The sequence below is a fragment of the Ammospiza caudacuta genome, chromosome 32 (assembly GCF_027887145.1).
Source record: "Ammospiza caudacuta isolate bAmmCau1 chromosome 32, bAmmCau1.pri, whole genome shotgun sequence".
Classification (NCBI taxonomy): Eukaryota; Metazoa; Chordata; class Aves; order Passeriformes; family Passerellidae; genus Ammospiza; species Ammospiza caudacuta.
Genome location: NC_080624.1, coordinates 4,435,471 through 4,454,878, shown reverse-complemented (window position 1 = coordinate 4,454,878; position 19,408 = coordinate 4,435,471). Strand labels below are relative to the sequence as shown.

The window sequence follows — 19,408 nt, the reverse complement described above, 5'->3', positions numbered from 1 at the left end:
CCCCCATTTTCTGCTCCATTCTTTCCCATTTTTCCCCCATTTTCCCCCCTTTTTTCCCCCCCTTTTCTCCCCCTTTTTCCCCCATTTTTCTCCCTTTTTTCCCCCCCCTTTTCTCCCCCTTTTCCCCCCATTTTCCCCCTTTTTTCCCCATTTTTCCCCCGTTTTCCCCCATTCTCCCCCCCCCCATTTTCCCCCCTTTTTTTCCCCCCTTTTCCCCCCATTTTTCCCCCATTTTTCTCCCTTTTTTTCCCCCCTTTTCTCCCCCTTTTCCCCCCATTTTTCCCCATTTTTTTTCCCCATTTTCCCCCCGTTTTCCCCCATTCTCCCCCCCCCATTTTCCCCCCTTTTTTTCCCCCTTTTCCCCCCATTTTTCCCCCATTTTTCTCCCTTTTTTTCCCCCCTTTTCTCCCCCTTTTCCCCCCATTTTTCCCCCTTTTTTTCCCCATTTTCCCCCCGTTTTCCCCCATTCTCCCCCCCCATTTTCCCCCCTTTTTTTCCCCCTTTCCCCCCATTTTTTCCCCCATTTTTCTCCCTTTTTTTCCCCCCTTTTTTTCCCCATTTTTCTCCCCCATTTTTCCCCATTTTTCCCCCGTTTTCCCCCATTTCCTGAGCTCTCCCTGTGCCCTCAGTGGATGGGAAGTCGCGGGACTCGGTTCGGGCGTTCACGCGGATGTTCATCGCGGTGCCGGCCGGGAACAGCGGGTGAGGGCCCAGCCCCTGGAGTTACCCTAAACCCCCCCTGGATTTACCCTAAACCCCCCTAAAACCCCTGGATTTACCTTAAATCCCCCTAAAACCCCCATGGTTTTGCCCCCTAAACCCCAATTTCCCCCCCCAAAACCCCATATTTCCCCACAAAATTCTCACTTTTTTCCCCCTAAACCCCCATTTTTCTCCCCAAACCCCTATTTTTCCCCACCAAATCCCCAATTTTATCCCTTAAATCCCAATTTCCCCCCCAAACCCCAATTTCTCCCCCTCAAACCCCCATTCCTGCCCCCCCAAACCCCAATTCCTGCCCCAAACCCCAATTTCTGCCCCCCAAACCCCAATTTCTCCCCGCCAAACCCCAATTTCTCCCCGCCAAACCCCCATATTCCCACCCCCACACCCCATTTCCCCCTTGCAGGCTGTGCATCGTGAACGACGAGCTGTTTGTGCGCGGGGCCAGCCCCGAGGAGCTGCGCAAAGCCTTCGCGCTGCCCGCGCCCACGCCCTCGTCCAGCCCCGTGCCCACCCTGACGGCCGAGCAGCAGGAGATGCTGGCGGCCTTCGCCATGCAGTCGGGCATGAACCTCGAGTGGTCCCAGAAGTGAGTGCAAAACACCCCAAAAAATCAAAAAAAAAACGACCTGAAAATCCCTCCAAAACACACCTAAAATGGCTAAAAAATCCCTACAAAATGGCCCAAAAATCCGCCTGAAAATGGCTTGAAAATCCCTTCAGACATGGCCTGAAATTCCCTTCAAAAATAACTTCAAAAGTTGCTCAAATATCACTCCAAAAATGGCTCAAAAATCCCTTCAAAATTCACTCAAAAATTCCCCTAAGAAATGGCTCCAAAATCCCCTAAAAATGGCTCCAAAATCCCCTAAAAATGACTCAAAAATCTCCTAAAAATGGCTCAAAAATCCCTAAAAATGGCTCAAAAATCCCCCGAGCAGCAGGAGATGCTGGCGGCCTTCACCCTGCAGTCAGGCATGAACCTCGAGTGCTCCCAGAAGTGAGTGCAAAACACCCCAAAAAATCAAAAAAAACGACCTGAAAATCCCTCCAAAACACACCTAAAATGGCTAAAAAATCCCTACAAAAATGGCCCAAAAATCCGCCTGAAAATGGCTTGAAAATCCCTTCAGACATGGCCTGAAATTCCCTTCAAAAATAACTTCAAAAGTTGCTCAAATATCACTCCAAAAATGGCTCAAAAATCCCTTCAAAATTCACTCAAAAATTCCCCTAAGAAATGGCTCCAAAAATCCCCTAAAAATGGCTCCAAAATCCCCTAAAAATGACTCAAAAATCTCCTAAAAATGGCTCCAAAATCCCCTAAAAATGGCTCAAAAATCCCCCGAGCAGCAGGAGATGCTGGCGGCCTTCACCCTGCAGTCAGGCATGAACCTCGAGTGCTCCCAGAAGTGAGTGCAAAACACCCCAAAAAATCAAAAAAAATCGACCTGAAAATGCCTCCAAAACACACCTAAAATGGCTAAAAAACCCCTACAAAAATGGCCCAAAAATCCGCCTGAAAATGGCTTGAAAATCCCTTCAAAAATGGCCTGAAATTCCTTTCAAAAATGGCCTGAAATTCCCTTCAAAAATACCTTCAAAAGTTGCTCAAATATCACTCCAAAAATGGCTCAAAAATCCCTTCAAAATTCACTCAAAAATTCCCCTAAAAATGGCTGAACATTCGCCTCAAAAATGGCTCAAAAATCCCCTAAAAATGGCTCCAAAATCCCCTAAAAATGGCTCCAAAATCCCTTAAAAATGGCTCCAAAATCCCCTAAAAATGGCTCAAAAATCCCCTCAAGCAGCAGGAGATGCTGGCGGCCTTCGCCATGCAGTCGGGCATGAACCTCGAGTGCTCCCAGAAGTGAGTGCAAAACACCCCAAAAATGCCCAAAAAATCAAAAAAAATCTCCCCGAAAACGGCTCAAAAATGCCTTCAAAAATGGCCTAAAAATCCCCCCCAAGAATGGCTTCAAACCGCCCTCCAAAACACATCTAAAATGGCTCAAGAATCCCTACAAAAATGGCCCAAAAATCCGCCTGAAAATGGCTTGAAAATCCCTTCAGAAATGGCCTGAAATTCCCTTCAAAAATGGCCTAAAATTCCCTTCAAAAATGGCCTGAAATTCCCTTCAAAAATACCTTCAAAAGTTGCTCAAACATCACTCCAAAAATGGCTCAAAAATCCCTTCAAAATTCACTCAAAAATTCCCCTAAAAATGGCTGAACATTCGCCTCAAAAATGGCTCAAAAATCCCCTAAAAATGGCTCCAAAATCCCCTAAAAATGACTCAAAAATCTCCTAAAAATGGCTCAAAAATCCCCTAAAAATGGCTCAAAAATCCCCCGAGCAGCAGGAGATGCTGGCGGCCTTCGCCCTGCAGTCGGGCATGAACCTCGAGTGCTCCCAGAAGTGAGTGCAAAACACCCCAAAAACACCCAAAAAATAAAAAAAAAATCGACCTGAAAATGCCTCCAAAACACACCTAAAATGGCTAAAAAACCCCTACAAAAATGGCCCAAAAATCCGCCTGAAAATGGCTTGAAAATCCCTTCAAAAATGGCCTGAAATTCCCTTCAAAAATGGCCTGAAATTCCTTTCAAAAATGGCCTGAAATTCCCTTCAAAAATACCTTCAAAAGTTGCTCAAATATCACTCCAAAAATGGCTCAAAAATCCCTTCAAAATTCACTCAAAAATTCCCCTAAAAATGGCTGAACATTCGCCTCAAAAATGGCTCAAAAATCCCCTAAAAATGACTCAAAAATCCCCTAAAAATGGCTCCAAAATCCCTTAAAAATAGCTCCAAAATCCCCTAAAAATGGCTCAAAAATCCCCTCAAGCAGCAGGAGATGCTGGCGGCCTTCGCCATGCAGTCGGGCATGAACCTCGAGTGGTCCCAGAAGTGAGTGCAAAACACCCCAAAAATGCCCAAAAAATCAAAAAAAATCTCCCCGAAAACGGCTCAAAAATGCCTTCAAAAATGGCCTAAAAATCCCCCCCAAGAATGGCTTCAAACCGCCCTCCAAAACACATCTAAAATGGCTCAAGAATCCCTACAAAAATGGCCCAAAAATCCGCCTGAAAATGGCTTGAAAATCCCTTCAGAAATGGCCTGAAATTCCCTTCAAAAATGGCCTAAAATTCCCTTCAAAAATGGCCTGAAATTCCCTTCAAAAATACCTTCAAAAGTTGCTCAAACATCACTCCAAAAATGGCTCAAAAATCCCTTCAAAATTCACTCAAAAATTCCCCTAAAAATGGCTGAACATTCGCCTCAAAAATGGCTCAAAAATCCCCTAAAAATGGCTCCAAAATCCCCTAAAAATGACTCAAAAATCTCCTAAAAATGGCTCAAAAATCCCCTAAAAATGGCTCCAAAATCCCCCGAGCAGCAGGAGATGCTGGCGGCCTTCGCCCTGCAGTCGGGCATGAACCTCGAGTGCTCCCAGAAGTGAGTGCAAAACACCCCAAAAACACCCAAAAAAATAAAAAAAATCCCCCCGAAAACGGCTCAAAAATGGCTCAAAAATCCCCCCCAAGAATGGCCCAAAAACCGCCCTGAAAATGGCGCGAGAGTCACCTCAGAACGGCTCAAAAAGTCCCTCAGAAATGGCTCCAAATTCCCTTCAAACATCGCTCAAAATTCGCCTTTAAACGGCTCCGGAATCGCCCTGAAAGTCACTCAAAAATCCCTTCAGAAATGGCCTAAAATTCCCTTCAAAAGTTGTTCCAAAGTCCTTTCAAAAATGACTCAAAAATTCCTTCAAAAATGGCTCAAAATTCCCCCTGAAATTCTCTCAAAAACGGTTCCAAAATGCCCCAAAAATCCCCTCAAGCAGCAGGAGATGCTGGCGGCCTTCGCCCTGCAGTCGGGCATGAACCTCGAGTGCTCCCAGAAGTGAGTGCAAAACACCCCAAAAACACCCAAAAAAAAAAAAAAAAAATCGACCTGAAAATGCCTCCAAAACACACCTAAAATGGCTAAAAAATCCCTACAAAAATGGCCCAAAAATCCGCCTGAAAATGGCTTGAAAATCCCTTCAAAAATGGCCTGAAATTCCCTTCAAAAATACCTTCAAAAGTTGCTCAAATATCACTCCAAAAATGGCTCAAAAATCCCTTCAAAATTCACTCAAAAATTCCCCTAAAAATGGCTTAACATTCGCCTCAAAAATGGCTCCAAAATCCCCTAAAAATGGCTCCAAAATCCCCTAAAAATGGCTCCAAAATCCCCTAAAAATGACTCAAAAACCTCCTAAAAATGGCTCAAAAATCCCCTAAAAATGGCTCCAAAATCCCCTAAAAATGGCTCAAAAATCCCCTCAAGCAGCAGGAGATGCTGGCGGCCTTCGCCCTGCAGTCGGGCATGAACCTCGAGTGCTCCCAGAAGTGAGTGCAAAACACACGAAATTTGCTCTAAAAATGGCTAAAAAGTCAAAAAATATCACCCCAAAACCTCCTAAAAATCCCACTGAAAATGGCTTGAAAATCCCTTCAAAAATGGCCCAAAAGTCCCCATGAAAATGGCACAAAACTCGCCTCAAAATGGCTCATAAATCCCCTCAAAAATCGCTCAAAAATCCCTTCCAAAATGGCTTAAAATTCCCTTCAAAAATATCTTCAAAAGTTGCTCAAAAATCACTCCAAAAATGGCTCAAAAATGGCTCCAAAAATGGCTCAAAACCCCCTCAAAAGTCTTAAAAAATCACTCAAAAATTGCTCCAAAAATGGCTCTAAAGTCCCTTCAAAAACAGCTCAAAAATCCCTTCAAAATGGCTCAAAATTCCTTTCAAAATTCGCTCAAAAATCCCCCTGAAAATGGCTCAAAAATATCTTCAAAAATGGCTCAAAAATCCCTACAAAAGTCGCTCAAAATTGTTCCAAAAATGGCTCAAAAATCCCTTCAAAAATGGCTCCAAAATTCCCCTAAAAATGGCTCAAAAATCCCTTTAAAATGGCTCAAAATTCGCCTCAAAACAGCTCAAAAATCACTCAAAAGTTGGCTCAAAATTTCCTTCAAAATCAGCTCAAAAATCCCCCTGAAAATGGCCCAAAAATCTCTTCAAAAATCCCTCAAAATGCCCCCAAAAATCCTTTCGAAATTCCCTAAAAATCCCTCCAAACAATCTCAAAAATCTCCCAAGAATTCGCCTGAAAAAACCTAAAAATCCCCCTGAAAATCCCTCAAAAACGACTCCAAAAATCTCCTTAAAAATCCTAAAAAAATCCTTAAAAAAATCCCCTAAAAATTCTCAAAAAACCCTCCTAAAAATCCCCAAAAATTCTCCAAAAAACCCTCAAAAAAACCCCCAAAAATCACCTTAAAAATCCCCCTAAAAATCCCCAACATTTCCCCCAAAAAAATCCTAAAAAAAATTTAAAAAAATCCCTCAAAAAATCCCAAAAAAATTAAAATTCCCCTTTGTGTCCCTCAGGTGCCTCCAGGACAACGACTGGGATTACAGCCAGGCCGGCCAGGTCTTCACCCAGCTCAAGGTTGGTTTGTTTCCTTTTATTTTTATTTATTTTTCCCTCTTTCCCCTTTTTCCCATTTTTCTCCCATTATTCACAATTTTCCCTCAATTTTTCCCCCATTTTTCTCCATTTTCTCCCTGTTTTCCTCCATTATTTTTCCCATTTTTTTCTCTATTTTCCCCAATTTTTCCCATTTTTTCCCCCATTATTTTTCCCCATTTTCCCCCATTCTCACCCCATTATTTTCCCCATTTTTCCCCCATTTTCCCTGTTACTTTCCCCTGATTTTCTTCCCATTTTTCCCCATTATTTTCCCCATTATTTCTCCCATTTTTCCCAATATTTTCCCCATTTTCCCTCATTATTTTCCCCGTTTTTTCCCCTTTATTTCCCCCCATTATTTTCCCCATTTTCCCCATTTTCACCCCATTATTCTCCCCCTTTTTTCCCCATTATTTTCCCCATTTTCCCCCCATTATTTTCCCATTTTTTCCCGTTTTTCCCCCAGCTGGAAGGGAAGATTCCGGAAGTCGCTTTTCTCAAGTGAACGTTGGAGCTCCCCGCCCCCTCCCCGGGCCCCCGTCCCGTGTTCGAGTCCTTTCGATGCCCCCGAGTTTTGTAAATAAACCGATGGATTATTGATTATCGATTAGTGATTAATTAATTATTTATTAATTACTGATTATTAATTATTGCACGCGGTGCCTTTAAGGGGGGGCGCTGAGGGCAAGGCGGGAACGCGCCGGCAACAAAGATGGCGGCAGGCACGAAATCTGATTGGTTGATGCGTAATCAACGCCACAGCCCATTGGCTAAGCCGTTACGTGCAACCCGATTGGCTGCTCCTCCTCTTTTCGCCGCATCCGATTGGCTGATGCTCTGCGTGCCCCGGAAGTGCTGCCCTGCGTGCCCCGGAAGTACCGGGGCCGGCCGTCATGGCGGCGCGGGCGGTGCTGGAGGTGGCGGCGGCGGCGGCGGCGCGGGACGTGGTTCTGTACGAGCACGACCGGAGCCGCTTCTTCCGCCTCGCGGGGCTCTTCTGCGCCAGCCAAGGGCTTTTCTGGGCCTACCTGGCTCATTACGCCTTCACGGCGCTGCGCCCGGTGCCCGGTCCTGCTTCCGGTACCGGGGCCGATGACCCGCTGAGACCCCGCGACAACAAGTGGCGCTTTGGGTTCACGGCGTCCTGCCTGACCGTCGGTACTGAGGGAGCGGGACCGGCACCGGGGGAAACCGGGGAGAACCGGGAGGGACCGGGGACACACCGGGGTCACTCCCGGGGCAGGGGAAGGGCACCGGGGCCGTCACCGGATGCGGGAGGGCGGGACTGAGACGGGGGCGGGATTGGGGCGGGGAAAGCGGGACCGAACCGGGCCGAGGGGGCGGCACCGGGGTCACACCGGGCCTCAGGGAAGGGACCGGGGGTCACACCGGGGCTCACGGGAGGGATCCGGGGTCACACCGGGGCTCAGGGAAGGGACCGGGGGTCACACCGGGGCTCACGGGAGGGATCCGGGGTCACACCGGGGCTCAGGGAAGGGACCGGGGGTCACACCGGGGCTCACGGGAGGGATCCGGGGTCACACCGGGGCTCGGGAGAAGGGCCCGGGGCTCGCACCGGGCACGGTGTCGGTTGCCGCGCCCCGTTCCCGACCCCCGGTTTCCCCGGGCTCTCTCCGGTGCCAGGCTCGCTGACGGTGGCGGCGGGCTGGCTGCTGCCGCTGCGCTCGGTGGCGCGGCTGACGCTGCTGCGGGGCGGGGCCGCCGTGAGCATCGCGACGCCGGGGCCGCTCGGTGTCGGGCGCCGGACGTTCACGGTGCCGCTCCGGGACGTGTCCGGCGCCGCCCACCGGAGCGAGGCCGCGGCCGCGGTGCCCATCCGGGTGCGGGGCCGCCCGTTCTTCTTCCTGCTGGACAAACGGGGAAAGCTCCGGGAGCCGCGGCTCTTCGACGTCACCGTGGGCGCGGCACGGAAACTATAGCGGCACCGGGACACCGGGACAGGGAGGGGACACCGGGACAGAGGGGGGGACACTGGGACAGAGAGGGGACACCGGGACAGCGGGACAGGGAGGGGACACCGGGACAGAGAGGGGACACCGGGGACACGGAAGGGTTTGGAGGGGACACCGGGACACGGAAGGGTTTGGAGGGGACACCGGGACAGAGAGGGGACACCGGGACACCGGGACAGAGGGGACACCGGGGACACGGAAGGGTTTGGAGGGGACGCGGTGCTGGTGGCAGCTGGTGGCACCTCGTGTCACGCCCTGGCACCCGCCGCCACCCGATGCCACCTGCGGTCACCTCCGGTCAGCCGCCGCCACCTGATGCCACCCGGTGTCACCGGCGCCACCTCCTGTGCCCCGGTGTCCCCTCCCAGCCCCGCGCAGCTCGGCCGTGGGGACAGCGCCGTTGTCACCATCTGTCCCAGACTGTCCCAAACTGTCCCAGAGTGTCATAAACTGTCCCAGACTGTCCCCATCTGTCCCAGACTGTCCCCATCTGTCCCCTGTCACCCCAGAATAAAGCGGGAACCCCCCGGCTCTGATTTCATTCATTATAGAATTCAGTATTATCAATAGGGGGCGGGGTTATGCTAATCAACAGCGCGTGTAAGAATGGGCGGGGACAATGCAAATAAGGATACACAGCCGGCCAATCACAACGCGGGGCGGGAAAAGGAGATGGGCGGGGCTAGGAATCACGAGCTGGCCGTTGTTTGCATAAAGGGGCGGGGCTATGCAGATTTATCGACTCGTTATGCTGGCGAAAGGCATCATGGGAGCATTTTTGGGCAGAATTTCGGGGTTTTTGGGGTCGGATCCTGCGGGACGCGGGAGCAAAGCGCGGGATGGGATGCAGAGAACCTTCCAGAAGGGTTCGGGAGCGGGCGCGGCGCGGCGCGGGGGTGGCCGTGAGGTGCGGGCGGGCCGGGCGGGGCCGGTGGCGGCGCTGGGGCATGCGCTGGTATCGCTTCTCGGCCTTTTGGCTAAGATCAAGTGTAGTATCTGTTCTTATCAGTTTAATATCTGATACGTCCTCGATGAGAGGACTTTATATTAAACGGATTTTTGGGCTCGGGAGTTGGACCCGGAGCTTGCTCCCTCCGCTCCGCGCATCGTCCCGGTATTGCAGTGCCTCCGGGAACGGTGCACCCCGCACGGGGACCTTCTGCTGGTGAAAAATAGATCTAAAATAATCCTGAATCGTGATTCTATCGCGATACGGACCCCATGGTCCCGGTACTGCAGCGCCTCCGGGAACGGGGCACCCCCAGCGGGGAACTCAAATGGTGAAAAACAGAGCAAAATAATCGAATATGGTGGTTATATCGCGATATTAACTGCACTGTCCCGGTACTGCAGTGCCTCCGGGAACGGGGCACCCCCAACGGGGAACTGAAATGGTGAAAAATAGATCTAAAATAATCCTGAATCGTGATTCTATCGCGATATAAACCCCATGGTCTCGGTATTGCAGCGCCTCCGGGAACGGTGCACCCCCGACGGGGACCTCAAAGGGTGAACGATAGATTAAAAACACCCCAAATCGTGATTACATCCCGATATCAACCCCAAAGTCGTGATTACATCCTGATATCAACCCCAAAGTCGTGATTACATCCTGATATCAACCCCAAAATCGTGATTACATCCCGATATCAACCCCAAAATCGTGATTACATCGTGATATCAACCCCAAAGTCGTGATTACATCCTGATATCAACCCCAAAGTCGTGATTACATCCCGATATCAACCCCAAAATCGTGATTAGATCGCGATATCAGCCACACTCCCATCACTCTGTGTCGCTCCTGGATCCTCCTCTGTCTGCTCTGAACATCACCCTGACAGGGCACCCCAAATTAATTAATTACCGAAATTTAATTAGCCACCCCAATTTCATTAATTACCCCAATTTAATTAATCAAAACCAGGTTAAATGAATCAATAATTATTAAATATCGCCGCTCTATCGCGATAGCAGCCACGATTTGGTGACGTCATCGTTGCCACCCCAGGATACCCCAAAAACCTCCAAAATCACCCCAAAACCGCCTGCTGGAGGTAATCCTGCTAATTACTGAGGTGCTCATTAGCAAAATTCATTAGTTCGTGTGGGCGGGGCTAAAAAAATTAAGGGGCGGAGCTGAAGATTTAAAGGGGCCACGTCCCAAAATCCCTTTGTGCTCTCCCCACCCATCACCCCCAGTCTCAATTCCCCCAAAATTCCCAATTTTTTCTCCAAAAACCCCCAACATTCTCATATTTTCTCCAAAAACCCCCAAAGTTCTCATTTTTTCCTCCAAAAACCCCCAAAATTCCCATTTTTTTTTTGTCCAAAACCCCCCAAAATTCCCATTTTTTTTTGTCCAAAACCCCCCAAAATTCCCTTTTTTTTTTTTTTTTTTTTTTTTTTTCAAAAACCCCAAAATTCCGTTTATTTCCCTCATTTTGGACCTTATATACAGCAGGGGAGGGGGCCTGGGGGGGTCTTGGGGGGTCCTGGGACCCCTCAAATCCCCGAAATTTTCCTTTTTTTGCCCTTTTTGGGGGTGGGGATGGACTCCAGCGCGTCCCACAGCTCGTCCCCCTCCTCGTCCTTCACCCCTTTTTGGGGAGGGGGCTCCTCCTGGGCCTGGGGGGGCAAATGGGGGGGTTTAAAGGGGTGGGGGGCACCCCAAGACACCCCAAAAAGCCCCCCAAAATTTGGGGTGGGGGTCTCACCTCCCAGTCCAGGTGTGTGTTCAGCAGGAGGCAGGTGAGGCGCGACTTGAGGTACACCTGGGGGGACAGGGGAGGTTTGGGGGGGTCCTGAGGGGTTTTGGGGGGTCCTGAGGGGATTTTGGGGGAATTTGGAGGGGTCCTGAGGGGATTTTGGGGGTCTTTTGGGGTTTTTTGGGGGGTTTGGCGTTCAAGTCCCAGAATTTGGGGAGGTCCTGGGGGGCGTTTGGGGGGGATCTGAGAGGGTTGGGGGAGGTCCCAGGGGATTTGGGGGGGGGGTGTCAAGGTTTTGGGGTGGTTTTGGGGGGGTCTCAGGGGTTTGGGGATGGTCTGGGGGGGATTTTGGGGGCTCCCACAGGGTTTGGGGTGGTTTTGGGGGGGTCCCAGGGGTTTTTGTGGGGATTTTGGGGGTCCCAGGAGGTTTCAGGGTGATTTTTGTGAGATTTTAGGGGGTCCCAGGAAGCCTTTGGGGAGATTTTGGGGTGTCCCTGGGTTTTGGGGTAATTTTGGGGGGTCCCAGCAGTTTGGGGGTGGTTTGGGGGGTCCCAGGAGGTTTCAGGGTGGCTTTTGTAAGATTTTAGGGGGTCCCAGGAAACCTTTGGGGTGGTTTTGGGGCATCCCAGGGGTTTTGGGGTGGTTCTGGGGTGATTCAGGGATGATTTTGGGGTGTCCCAGGGTTTTGGGGTAGTTTTGGGGGGTCCCAGCAGTTTGGGGGTGGTTTGGGGTGGTTTTGGGGGTTCCCAGGTGTTTTGGGGTGGTTCTGGGGTGATCCAGGGATGATTTTGGGGTGTCCCAGGGGGTTTTGGGGGTGGTTTCGGGACGTTATTGGGGTGTCTCGGGGTTTTTGGGCTGCTTTGAGGAGGTTTTGGGGTCGTTTGGGGACGATTTGGGGATGATTTTGGGCTGGTTTCAGGTGGGTTTTAGGGTGTCCCAGGTGATTTTGGGGTGATTTTGGGGTCCCACCTTGTGGCTCAGGTGCCCGTCCAGCCGGTGCAGCCGCAGGAAGCGATCGAGGCCCACGGAGGCCACGAGGGGCAGCCGGGGGTGGCACTGGAGCGCCCGGACCCCCCCCGCGAAGCCCTTGAGTGCCCTGAGGACCCGCCCTGGGGGGCACGGGGGGGTCAGGACCCCCAAAAAACCCCCAAAATCCACCCAAAACCCCCCCAAAATCCACCCAAACCCCCTCATGAAACCCTTGAGTGCCCTCAGCACCCGCCCTGCGGGGCACGGGGGGGGTCAGGACCCCCAAAAACCCCCCAAAAACCCCCCAAAATCCACCCAAACCCCCTCACGAAACCCTTGAGTGCCCTCAGCACCCGCCCTGCGGGGCACAGGGGGGGTCAGGACCCCCCCAAAATGCACCCAGGATCCCCCAAATCCCCCCAGAATCCCCCTGGGACCCCCAAAATCCTCCCCAAAATGCCCCAAAACCCCCCTGGATCCCCAAAATCTCAGAAATTCCTCCCAAAATCCACCAAACGCCCCCCGTGAAACCCTTCAGGGCCCACAGGAGCCATCCTGGAGGGCACAGAGCATCGGGACCCCCCAGGAGCCCCCAAAACCCCCCTGGGACCCTCCCACAATTCCCCTGGGATCCCCCAGACCCCCTCAGGACCCCCCCAGAATCCCCTCAGACCCCCCCAAAATTCCCGCAAATCCTCCCAGGACCCCCCAAAATCCCCTCCCAAGACAGCCCAGAACTGCCCCAGGACCCCCTGGGACCCTCAAACCCCCCCGGGACCCCCCAAAATCCCCCTTGGGACCCCCCAAAACCCTCCCAACAGCCCCAAACCCCCCCAGGACCCCCCAAAATCCCCCTTGGGACCCCCCAAAACCCTCCCAACAGCCCCAAACCCCCCCAGGACCCCCCAAAATCCCCCTTGGGACCCCCCAAAACCCTCCCAACAGCCCCAAACCCGCCCGGGACCCCCCCTCACCTTTGCGCAGGTCGATCACGGCCACGTCCCCCCGGGCGCTGCCCACGACCACCGAGCTGGGGAGGGGGAAATGGGGCTGGGGGGGCAGTGGGACCCCCCCCCCGGGCACCCCAAATTCACCCCGGGTACCCCCAAACCCCCCCAGGGTCACTTTGGGGCTTTTCAGAGCCATCCAGGACCCCCCAAAGCCTCCCCGGGACCCCCCAAAATTCTTCCAGAATGCCCCAAAATCTCCTTGGAAACCCCCCAGGACCCCCCAAAATTGCCCTAAATCCCCCCAAAATCTCCCCAGACCACCCCAAGGCTCCCCAAAATCCCCTCAGGATCCTCCAAAATCCCCCCAGGACCCACAAAATCCCCCCAAAATCCCCCCTGGACCCCCCAAAACCCCCTCATGATCCCCTAAAATCCCCCCCAAATCCGCACAGACCCCCCAAAATCCCCCCTGGACCCCCCAAAGCCTCCCCAGGGTTCCCCAAACCCCTCCCAAGACCCCCTAAAATTGCCCAAAATCCCCTCGGGACCCCCCCAAAATCCCCCCAAGTTCACCTCGGGCCCCCCCTAGGACGCCTCAGAATTGCCCTAAATCCTCCCAAGATCCCCCAGACCCTCCCAGGACCCCCCAAAATCCCCCCAAAATCACTTCAGGACCCCCCAGAGTTGCCCCAGAGCCCCGGTGCCCCCGGTGCCCCCATCACCCACGTGTCGCCCTCGGGCAGCGCCAGCGCCGTCAGCGGAGCCTCCCCGAGGGCGGCGTCGAGAACCGGGCGGCGCCGGGCACAGCGCGGGTCGTAGAGACGCACCTGGGCAGGTGAGGGGACAATGGGACAGGTGAGGGACAATGGGGACAATGGGGACAATGGGACAGGTGAGGGCACAGCGCGGGTCGTAGAGACGCACCTGGGCAGGTGGGGACAATGGGACAGGTGAGGGACAATGGGGACAATGGGACAGGTGAGGGACAGTGGGACAGGTGAGGGACAATGGGGACAATGGGGACAATGGGACAGGTGAGGGCACAGCGCGGGTCGTAGAGACGCACCTGGGCAGGTGGGGACAGTGGGGACAGGTGAGGGACAATGGGGACAATGGGGACAATGGGACAGGTGGGGACAGTGGGACAGGTGAGGGGACAATGAGACAGGTAAGAGGACAATGGGGACAGGTGAGGACAGTGGGACAGGTGGGGACAGTGGGACAGGTAAGAGGACAATGGGACAGGTGAGGACAGAGGGACAGGTGAGGGACAGTGGGACAGGTGAGGGACAGGTGAGGGCACAGCGTGGGTCGTAGAGACGCACCTGGGCAGGTGGGGACAGTGGGGACAGGTGAGGGACAATGGGGACAATGGGACAGGTGAGGGACAGTGGGGACAATGGGGACAATGGGACAGGTGGGGACAGTGGGACAGGTGAGGACAATGAGACAGGTAAGAGGACAATGGGGACAGGTGAGGACAGTGGGACAGGTGGGGACAGTGGGACAGGTAAGAGGACAATGGGACAGGTGAGGACAGAGGAACAGGTGAGGACAGAGGGACAGGTGAGGACAATGGGACAGGTGAGGACAGTGGGACAGGTGAGGACAGAGGGACAGGTGAGGACAATGGGACAGGTGAGGGACAATGGGGACAATGGGGACAATGGGACAGGTGAGGGACAGTGGGGACAATGGGACAGGTGAGGGCACAGCGCGGGTCGTAGAGACGCACCTGGGCAGGTGGGGACAGTGGGGACAGGTGAGGGACAATGGGGACAATGGGACAGGTGAGGGACAGTGGGACAGGTGAGGGACAGGTGAGGGCACAGCGCGGGTCGTAGAGACGCACCTGGGCAGGTGAGGGGACAATGGGGACAGGTGAGGGACAATGGGGACAATGGGACAGGTGAGGGACAGTGGGGACAATGGGGACAATGGGACAGGTGAGGGACAGTGGGACAGGTGAGGGACAGGTGAGGGGACAGCGTGGGTCGTAGAGACGCACCTGGGCAGGTGGGGACAGTGGGGACAGGTGAGGGACAATGGGGACAATGGGACAGGTGAGGGACAGTGGGACAGGTGAGGGACAATGGGGACAATGGGGACAATGGGACAGGTGGGGACAGTGGGACAGGTGAGGACAATGAGACAGGTAAGAGGACAATGGGGACAGGTGAGGACAGTGGGACAGGTGGGGACAGTGGGACAGGTGAGGGGACAATGGGACAGGTGAGGGGACAATGGGACAGGTGAGGGGACAATGGGACGGGGGGGACACGAGGGGTCGTAGAGACGCACCTGGCACAGGTGAGGGGACAGGGGGGCACAGGTGACCCCAGATATCCCCAGATGCCCTCCCAGGTGCCCACCAGGTGCCCTCACCCATCTGTGCCCTGTGCAGGTGAGCCCGGATGCTCCCCCAGCTGTGCCCAGGTGCCCCCAGGTGTGCCCAGGTGCCCTCACCTGTCCGTGCCCGGTGCAGGTGACCCCAGGTTGTGCCCAGGTGCCCCCAGGTGTGCCCCCCATGCCCTCACCTGTCCATGCCCGGTGCAGGTGACCCCAGGTGCCCCCAGGTGCCCCCAGGTGTGCCCCCCATGCCCTCACCTGTCCGTGCCCGGTGCAGGTGACCCCAGGTTGTGCCCAGGTGTGCCCAGGTGTGCCCCCCATGCCCTCACCTGTCCGTGCCCGGTGCAGGTGACCCCAGGTTGTGCCCAGGTGTGCCCAGGTGTGCCCCCCATGCCCTCACCTGTCCGTGCCCGGTGCAGGTGACGATTCTCTGGGTGCCCGGCAGGAACTGCAGGTCCCGGTCCCAGACGGGCACGCGCAGATCCAGCCAATCGTTCCTCACCTGGGCATGGGGACATTGGGGACATTTGGGGACATTTGGGGACATTTGGGGACATTTGGGGACATTTGGGGACATTTGGGGACATTTGGGACAATCTCAGACACTTGGGGACAACCTGAAGAAAATTCGGGATATTTTGGGGTATTTTTTAGGTACTTTTGGGATATTTTTGGGGGGTGTTTTTGGGGTTGTTTTTGGGTATTTTGGGGCGTTGTTTTGGGTGTTCTTGGGGTAGTTTTGGGGTATTTTTTGGGGTTGTTTTTGGGTATTTCTGGGGATGTTTTTGGGGTAGTCTTCAGGTATTTTTGGGGGTTGTTTCGGGATATTTTTGGGGTAGTTTTTGGGTATTTTTGGGGGTGTTTTTGGGGTATTTTTAGGGTGGCTTTTGGGGTATTCTTGGGGTAGTTTTTGGGTATTTTTGGGGGTTGTTTTGGGATATTTTTGGGGGTAGTTTTTGGGTATTTTTGGGGGCGGTTCTTGGGTATTTTTGGGGTAGTTTTGGGGTAGTTTTTGGGTATTTTTGGGGTATTTTTGGAGTAGTTTTTGGGGTAGGTTTTGGGTATCTTTGGGGTAGTTTTTGGGTGTTTTTGGGGTAGTTTTTGGGTGTTTCTGGGGCTGTTTCCGGGGTGCCACTCACGTTCTTGGCCCGGAACAGGGGCTCCTGGGGCCGCTGCAGGTCCCACACCTTGAGCGCGTTCTCCTTCCCCCCCGTGCCCACCACGTGGGGCCTCGTGGGGTCCTGGCGCATCTGGCACAGCCCCGGCCCCGCCTGCAGCTCCTGCAGGGGCTGGGGGGCACAGGGGTCACCCCAAAATCCCCCCAAAAATCCCCTAAATCCTGCTCAAAATCCCTGTTCAAAAATCCCAAAAAATCCCCTAAAAATGCCCCCAAAAATCCCCAATTCTGGGACAGCCCCGGCCCTGCCTGCAGCTCCTGCAGGGGCTGGGGGGCACCGGGGTCACCCCAAAATCCCCCCAAAAATCCCCCAAACCCTGCTCAAAATCCCCCTAAACAAACCCCAAAAATCTCCATTAAAAAACAAAACAAAAATCCCCCCAAAATCACCCAAAAATTCTGCTCAAAATCCCCCGAAAAAACTCCTCAAAAATCCCCCAAACCCTGCTCAAAATCCCCGTTCAAAAATCCCAAAAAATCCCCTAAAAATCCCCCCCAAAATCCCCCAAACCCTGCTCAAAATCCTCCTAAAAAAAAAAAAAACCCAAAAATCCCCAATTCTGGCCCAGCCCCGGCCCCGCCTGCAGCTCCTGCAGGGGCCGGAATTGGGGAGGGGTCACCCCAAAATCCCCCCAAAAATCCCCAAATTCTGCTCAAAATCTCCATAAAAAGCCCCAAAATCCCCCCCGGACCCCAAAACCACCAAAAACTCCCCCCTAAATCCACCCCAAACACCCCAAAAAAAACCCCAAAATCCCCAATTTTGGAACAACCCCCCCCACCCACGGAGCCCAAAAGGGGCTGGGATTGGGGAGGGGTCTTGGGGTGACCCCAAAACGCCCCCAGACCCTTGGGGTGACCCCAAATCCACCCCAGAGACCCCTAAACCCACCCGGAATACCCAGAAATCCCCCCAAAATCGCCAATTCTGGCACATCCAACCCCACCCACGGAGCCCAAAAGGGGCTGGGATTGGGGAGGGGTCTGGGGGTGACCCCAAAACGCCCCCAGACCCCAAATCCACCCCAAACCCTCCTAGGTCCACCCGAAATACCCAAAAATCCCCCCCAAAATCCCCAATTTTGGCACAACCCCCCCACCCACGGAGCCCAAAAGGGGCTGGGATTGGGGAGGGGTCTTGGGGTGACCCCAAAATCCCCCCCAGCCCCCCCGAGCCCCCCCCTCACCTCCTCATCCTCCTGCAGCCCCCAGACCCGGAGCAGCCCCGACTCCACCGCGGTGACCACGGAGCTGGGGGGGTTTGGGGGGGTTTGGGGGGGTTGGGGGGGTCAGGGGGGGGTTTGGGGACCCCCCCCGAGGGCCTCTGACCCATCCCCCACCCCTCCAGACCACCCTGGACACCCCCAAACCCCTCAGGAAGCCCCCAGACCCCACCTGGATCACTCAGGACACTCCTGGGACCCCCAAATTCACCCTAAAAACCCCCAGAACCCCCCCGAGACCCCTCCCGGGACCCCCTCAGAGCCTCCCCGAGAGCCCTGGAAGCCCCCGGGACCCCCCCAAAACCCCCCCAGGACCCCCCCAAAATCCCCAGGACCCCCCCAAAACCCCCCAGGAGCCCCCCAAACCCCCCAGGACCCCCCCAAAACCCCCAGGACCCCCCCAAAACCCCCCAGGACCCCCAGCCCGACCCAGTGAGGAGCCCCAAAACCCCCCCCAAGACCCCCCAGGACCCTCCCAGCCCCCCAAGAACCTCCTGAGACCCCCCCAGGACACCCCCAGACCCCAAAGGACCCCCAGAATCCTCTCTAGGAGCCCCCCCAGCCCCCCAAACCCCCCCCCCAGGACCCCCCAAAGTCCCCATTTCCCCCCCCAGGACCCCCCAGGACCCCTCCCAGCCCCCTCAGACTCCCCCAAAACTCCCCAGAACCCCCCCAAGACCCCTCCCCAGCCCCCCCCCCCGTACCTGCCCAGCCCCCCCAGGACCCCCCCAGGATCCCCCCCGAACCCCCTCAGGACTTCCAAGACCACCCCGAACACCCCAAGACCCCCATGGACCCCCAAATCCCCCCCCCCCCCCCCGTACCTGCCCATCCCCCCCAGGACCCCTCCCCATCCCCCCCGTACCTCCCCATCCCCCCCCCGGACCCCCCAGGACCCCTCCCCATCCCCCCCGTACCTGCCCAGCACCCCCAGGCCGCAGAAGGCGCCGCCCCCCCCCGGGCAGCGCCGCCCCCCGGTGAATTTTCCTCTCTCGGTGCTGAAAACGCTCAGGGAGCGATCGAGGGAGCCCACCAGGAGCTGGGGGGGCACAAAGGGGGGGTCAGGGCACCCCAAAACTCCCAAAAAACCCCCAAAACCCCCAAAATCCCTCAGGGAGCCCACCAGGAGCTGGGGGCACAAAGGGGGGGTCAGGGCACCCCAAAACTCCCAAAATCACCCCAAAAAAACCCCAAAATCCCTCAGGGAGCCCACCAGGAGCTGGGGGCACAAAGGGGGGGTCAGGGCACCCCAAAAACCCCCAAAATCACCCCAAAAAAACCCCAAAATCCCTCAGGGAGCGATCGAGGCAGCCCACCAGGAGCTGGGGGCGCAAAGGGGGTCAGGGCACCCCAAAAAACCCCCCGGGACCCCCCAAAATGCCCCCCCAGGACACCCCAGAACGCCCTGGGACCCCCAAAATCCCTCAGGGAGCATTTAAGGGAGCCCACCAGGAGCTGGGGGGCACAAAGGGGGGGTCGGGGCACCCCAAAACTCCCAAAATCTCCCCAAAATCCCTCAGGGAGCCCACCAGGAGCTGGGGGCACAAAGGGGGGGTCGGGGCACCCCAAAATCTCCCCCAGGACCCCCCAAAATCCCCCAGCGACACCCCCGGGACCCCCCAAAACTGAGAGGAACCCCCAGAACTCCCCAGGGACCCCCCGAAACCCCCCCAGGCCACCCCCGGGACCCTCCAGGACGCCCCCAAATCCCCCCGGCCCCCCCTCACCTGGCTCTGGGCGGGGTCCCCCCAGGTGAGCACCGAGACCCCCCGGGCCCGGCTCAGCCCCTCCCCCCCCGCGTGGTTCGAGG

At 55.2% G+C, this 19,408-nt stretch overlaps 3 protein-coding genes and 1 non-coding gene across 4 annotated transcripts in view; 3 read left to right on the top strand and 1 right to left on the bottom strand.

Moving 5' to 3' along the window:
* Positions 1 to 6,840, top strand: part of NXF1 (nuclear RNA export factor 1) — a 29,590-nt gene extending 22,750 nt beyond the window's left edge. The window contains 4 exon segments of the mRNA XM_058822409.1: positions 612 to 702; positions 1,130 to 1,312; positions 6,168 to 6,228; positions 6,716 to 6,840. Of these exon segments, the coding sequence (XP_058678392.1) occupies positions 612 to 702; positions 1,130 to 1,312; positions 6,168 to 6,228; positions 6,716 to 6,754 (374 nt within the window). The 3' untranslated portion in view covers positions 6,755 to 6,840.
* A 284-nt stretch (positions 6,841 to 7,124) lies between these two features.
* Positions 7,125 to 8,212, top strand: TMEM223 (transmembrane protein 223). Its single transcript, XM_058822468.1, has 2 exons — positions 7,125 to 7,407; positions 7,894 to 8,212. The coding sequence occupies exons 1-2, from the start codon at positions 7,143 to 7,145 to the stop codon at positions 8,187 to 8,189; spliced, it is 561 nt and encodes a 186-aa protein (XP_058678451.1). The 5' UTR covers positions 7,125 to 7,142; the 3' UTR covers positions 8,190 to 8,212.
* A 967-nt stretch (positions 8,213 to 9,179) lies between these two features.
* Positions 9,180 to 9,370, top strand: LOC131570147 (U2 spliceosomal RNA). The gene has a single exon (XR_009275850.1). It is a non-coding gene; the product is annotated as a U2 spliceosomal RNA (small nuclear RNA).
* A 1,269-nt stretch (positions 9,371 to 10,639) lies between these two features.
* WDR74 (WD repeat domain 74) lies at positions 10,640 to 17,621 on the bottom strand. The gene is made up of 8 exons (XM_058822429.1): positions 17,563 to 17,621; positions 16,338 to 16,487; positions 15,599 to 15,700; positions 13,576 to 13,676; positions 12,874 to 12,929; positions 11,900 to 12,039; positions 10,940 to 10,996; positions 10,640 to 10,850 (listed from the first exon to the last, which is right to left on the bottom strand). Exons 2-8 carry the CDS (start codon positions 16,446 to 16,448, stop codon positions 10,728 to 10,730), a joined length of 690 nt encoding a protein of 229 aa, XP_058678412.1. The 5' UTR covers positions 16,449 to 16,487; positions 17,563 to 17,621; the 3' UTR covers positions 10,640 to 10,727.
* Between the last annotated feature and the right edge of the window lie 1,787 nt (positions 17,622 to 19,408).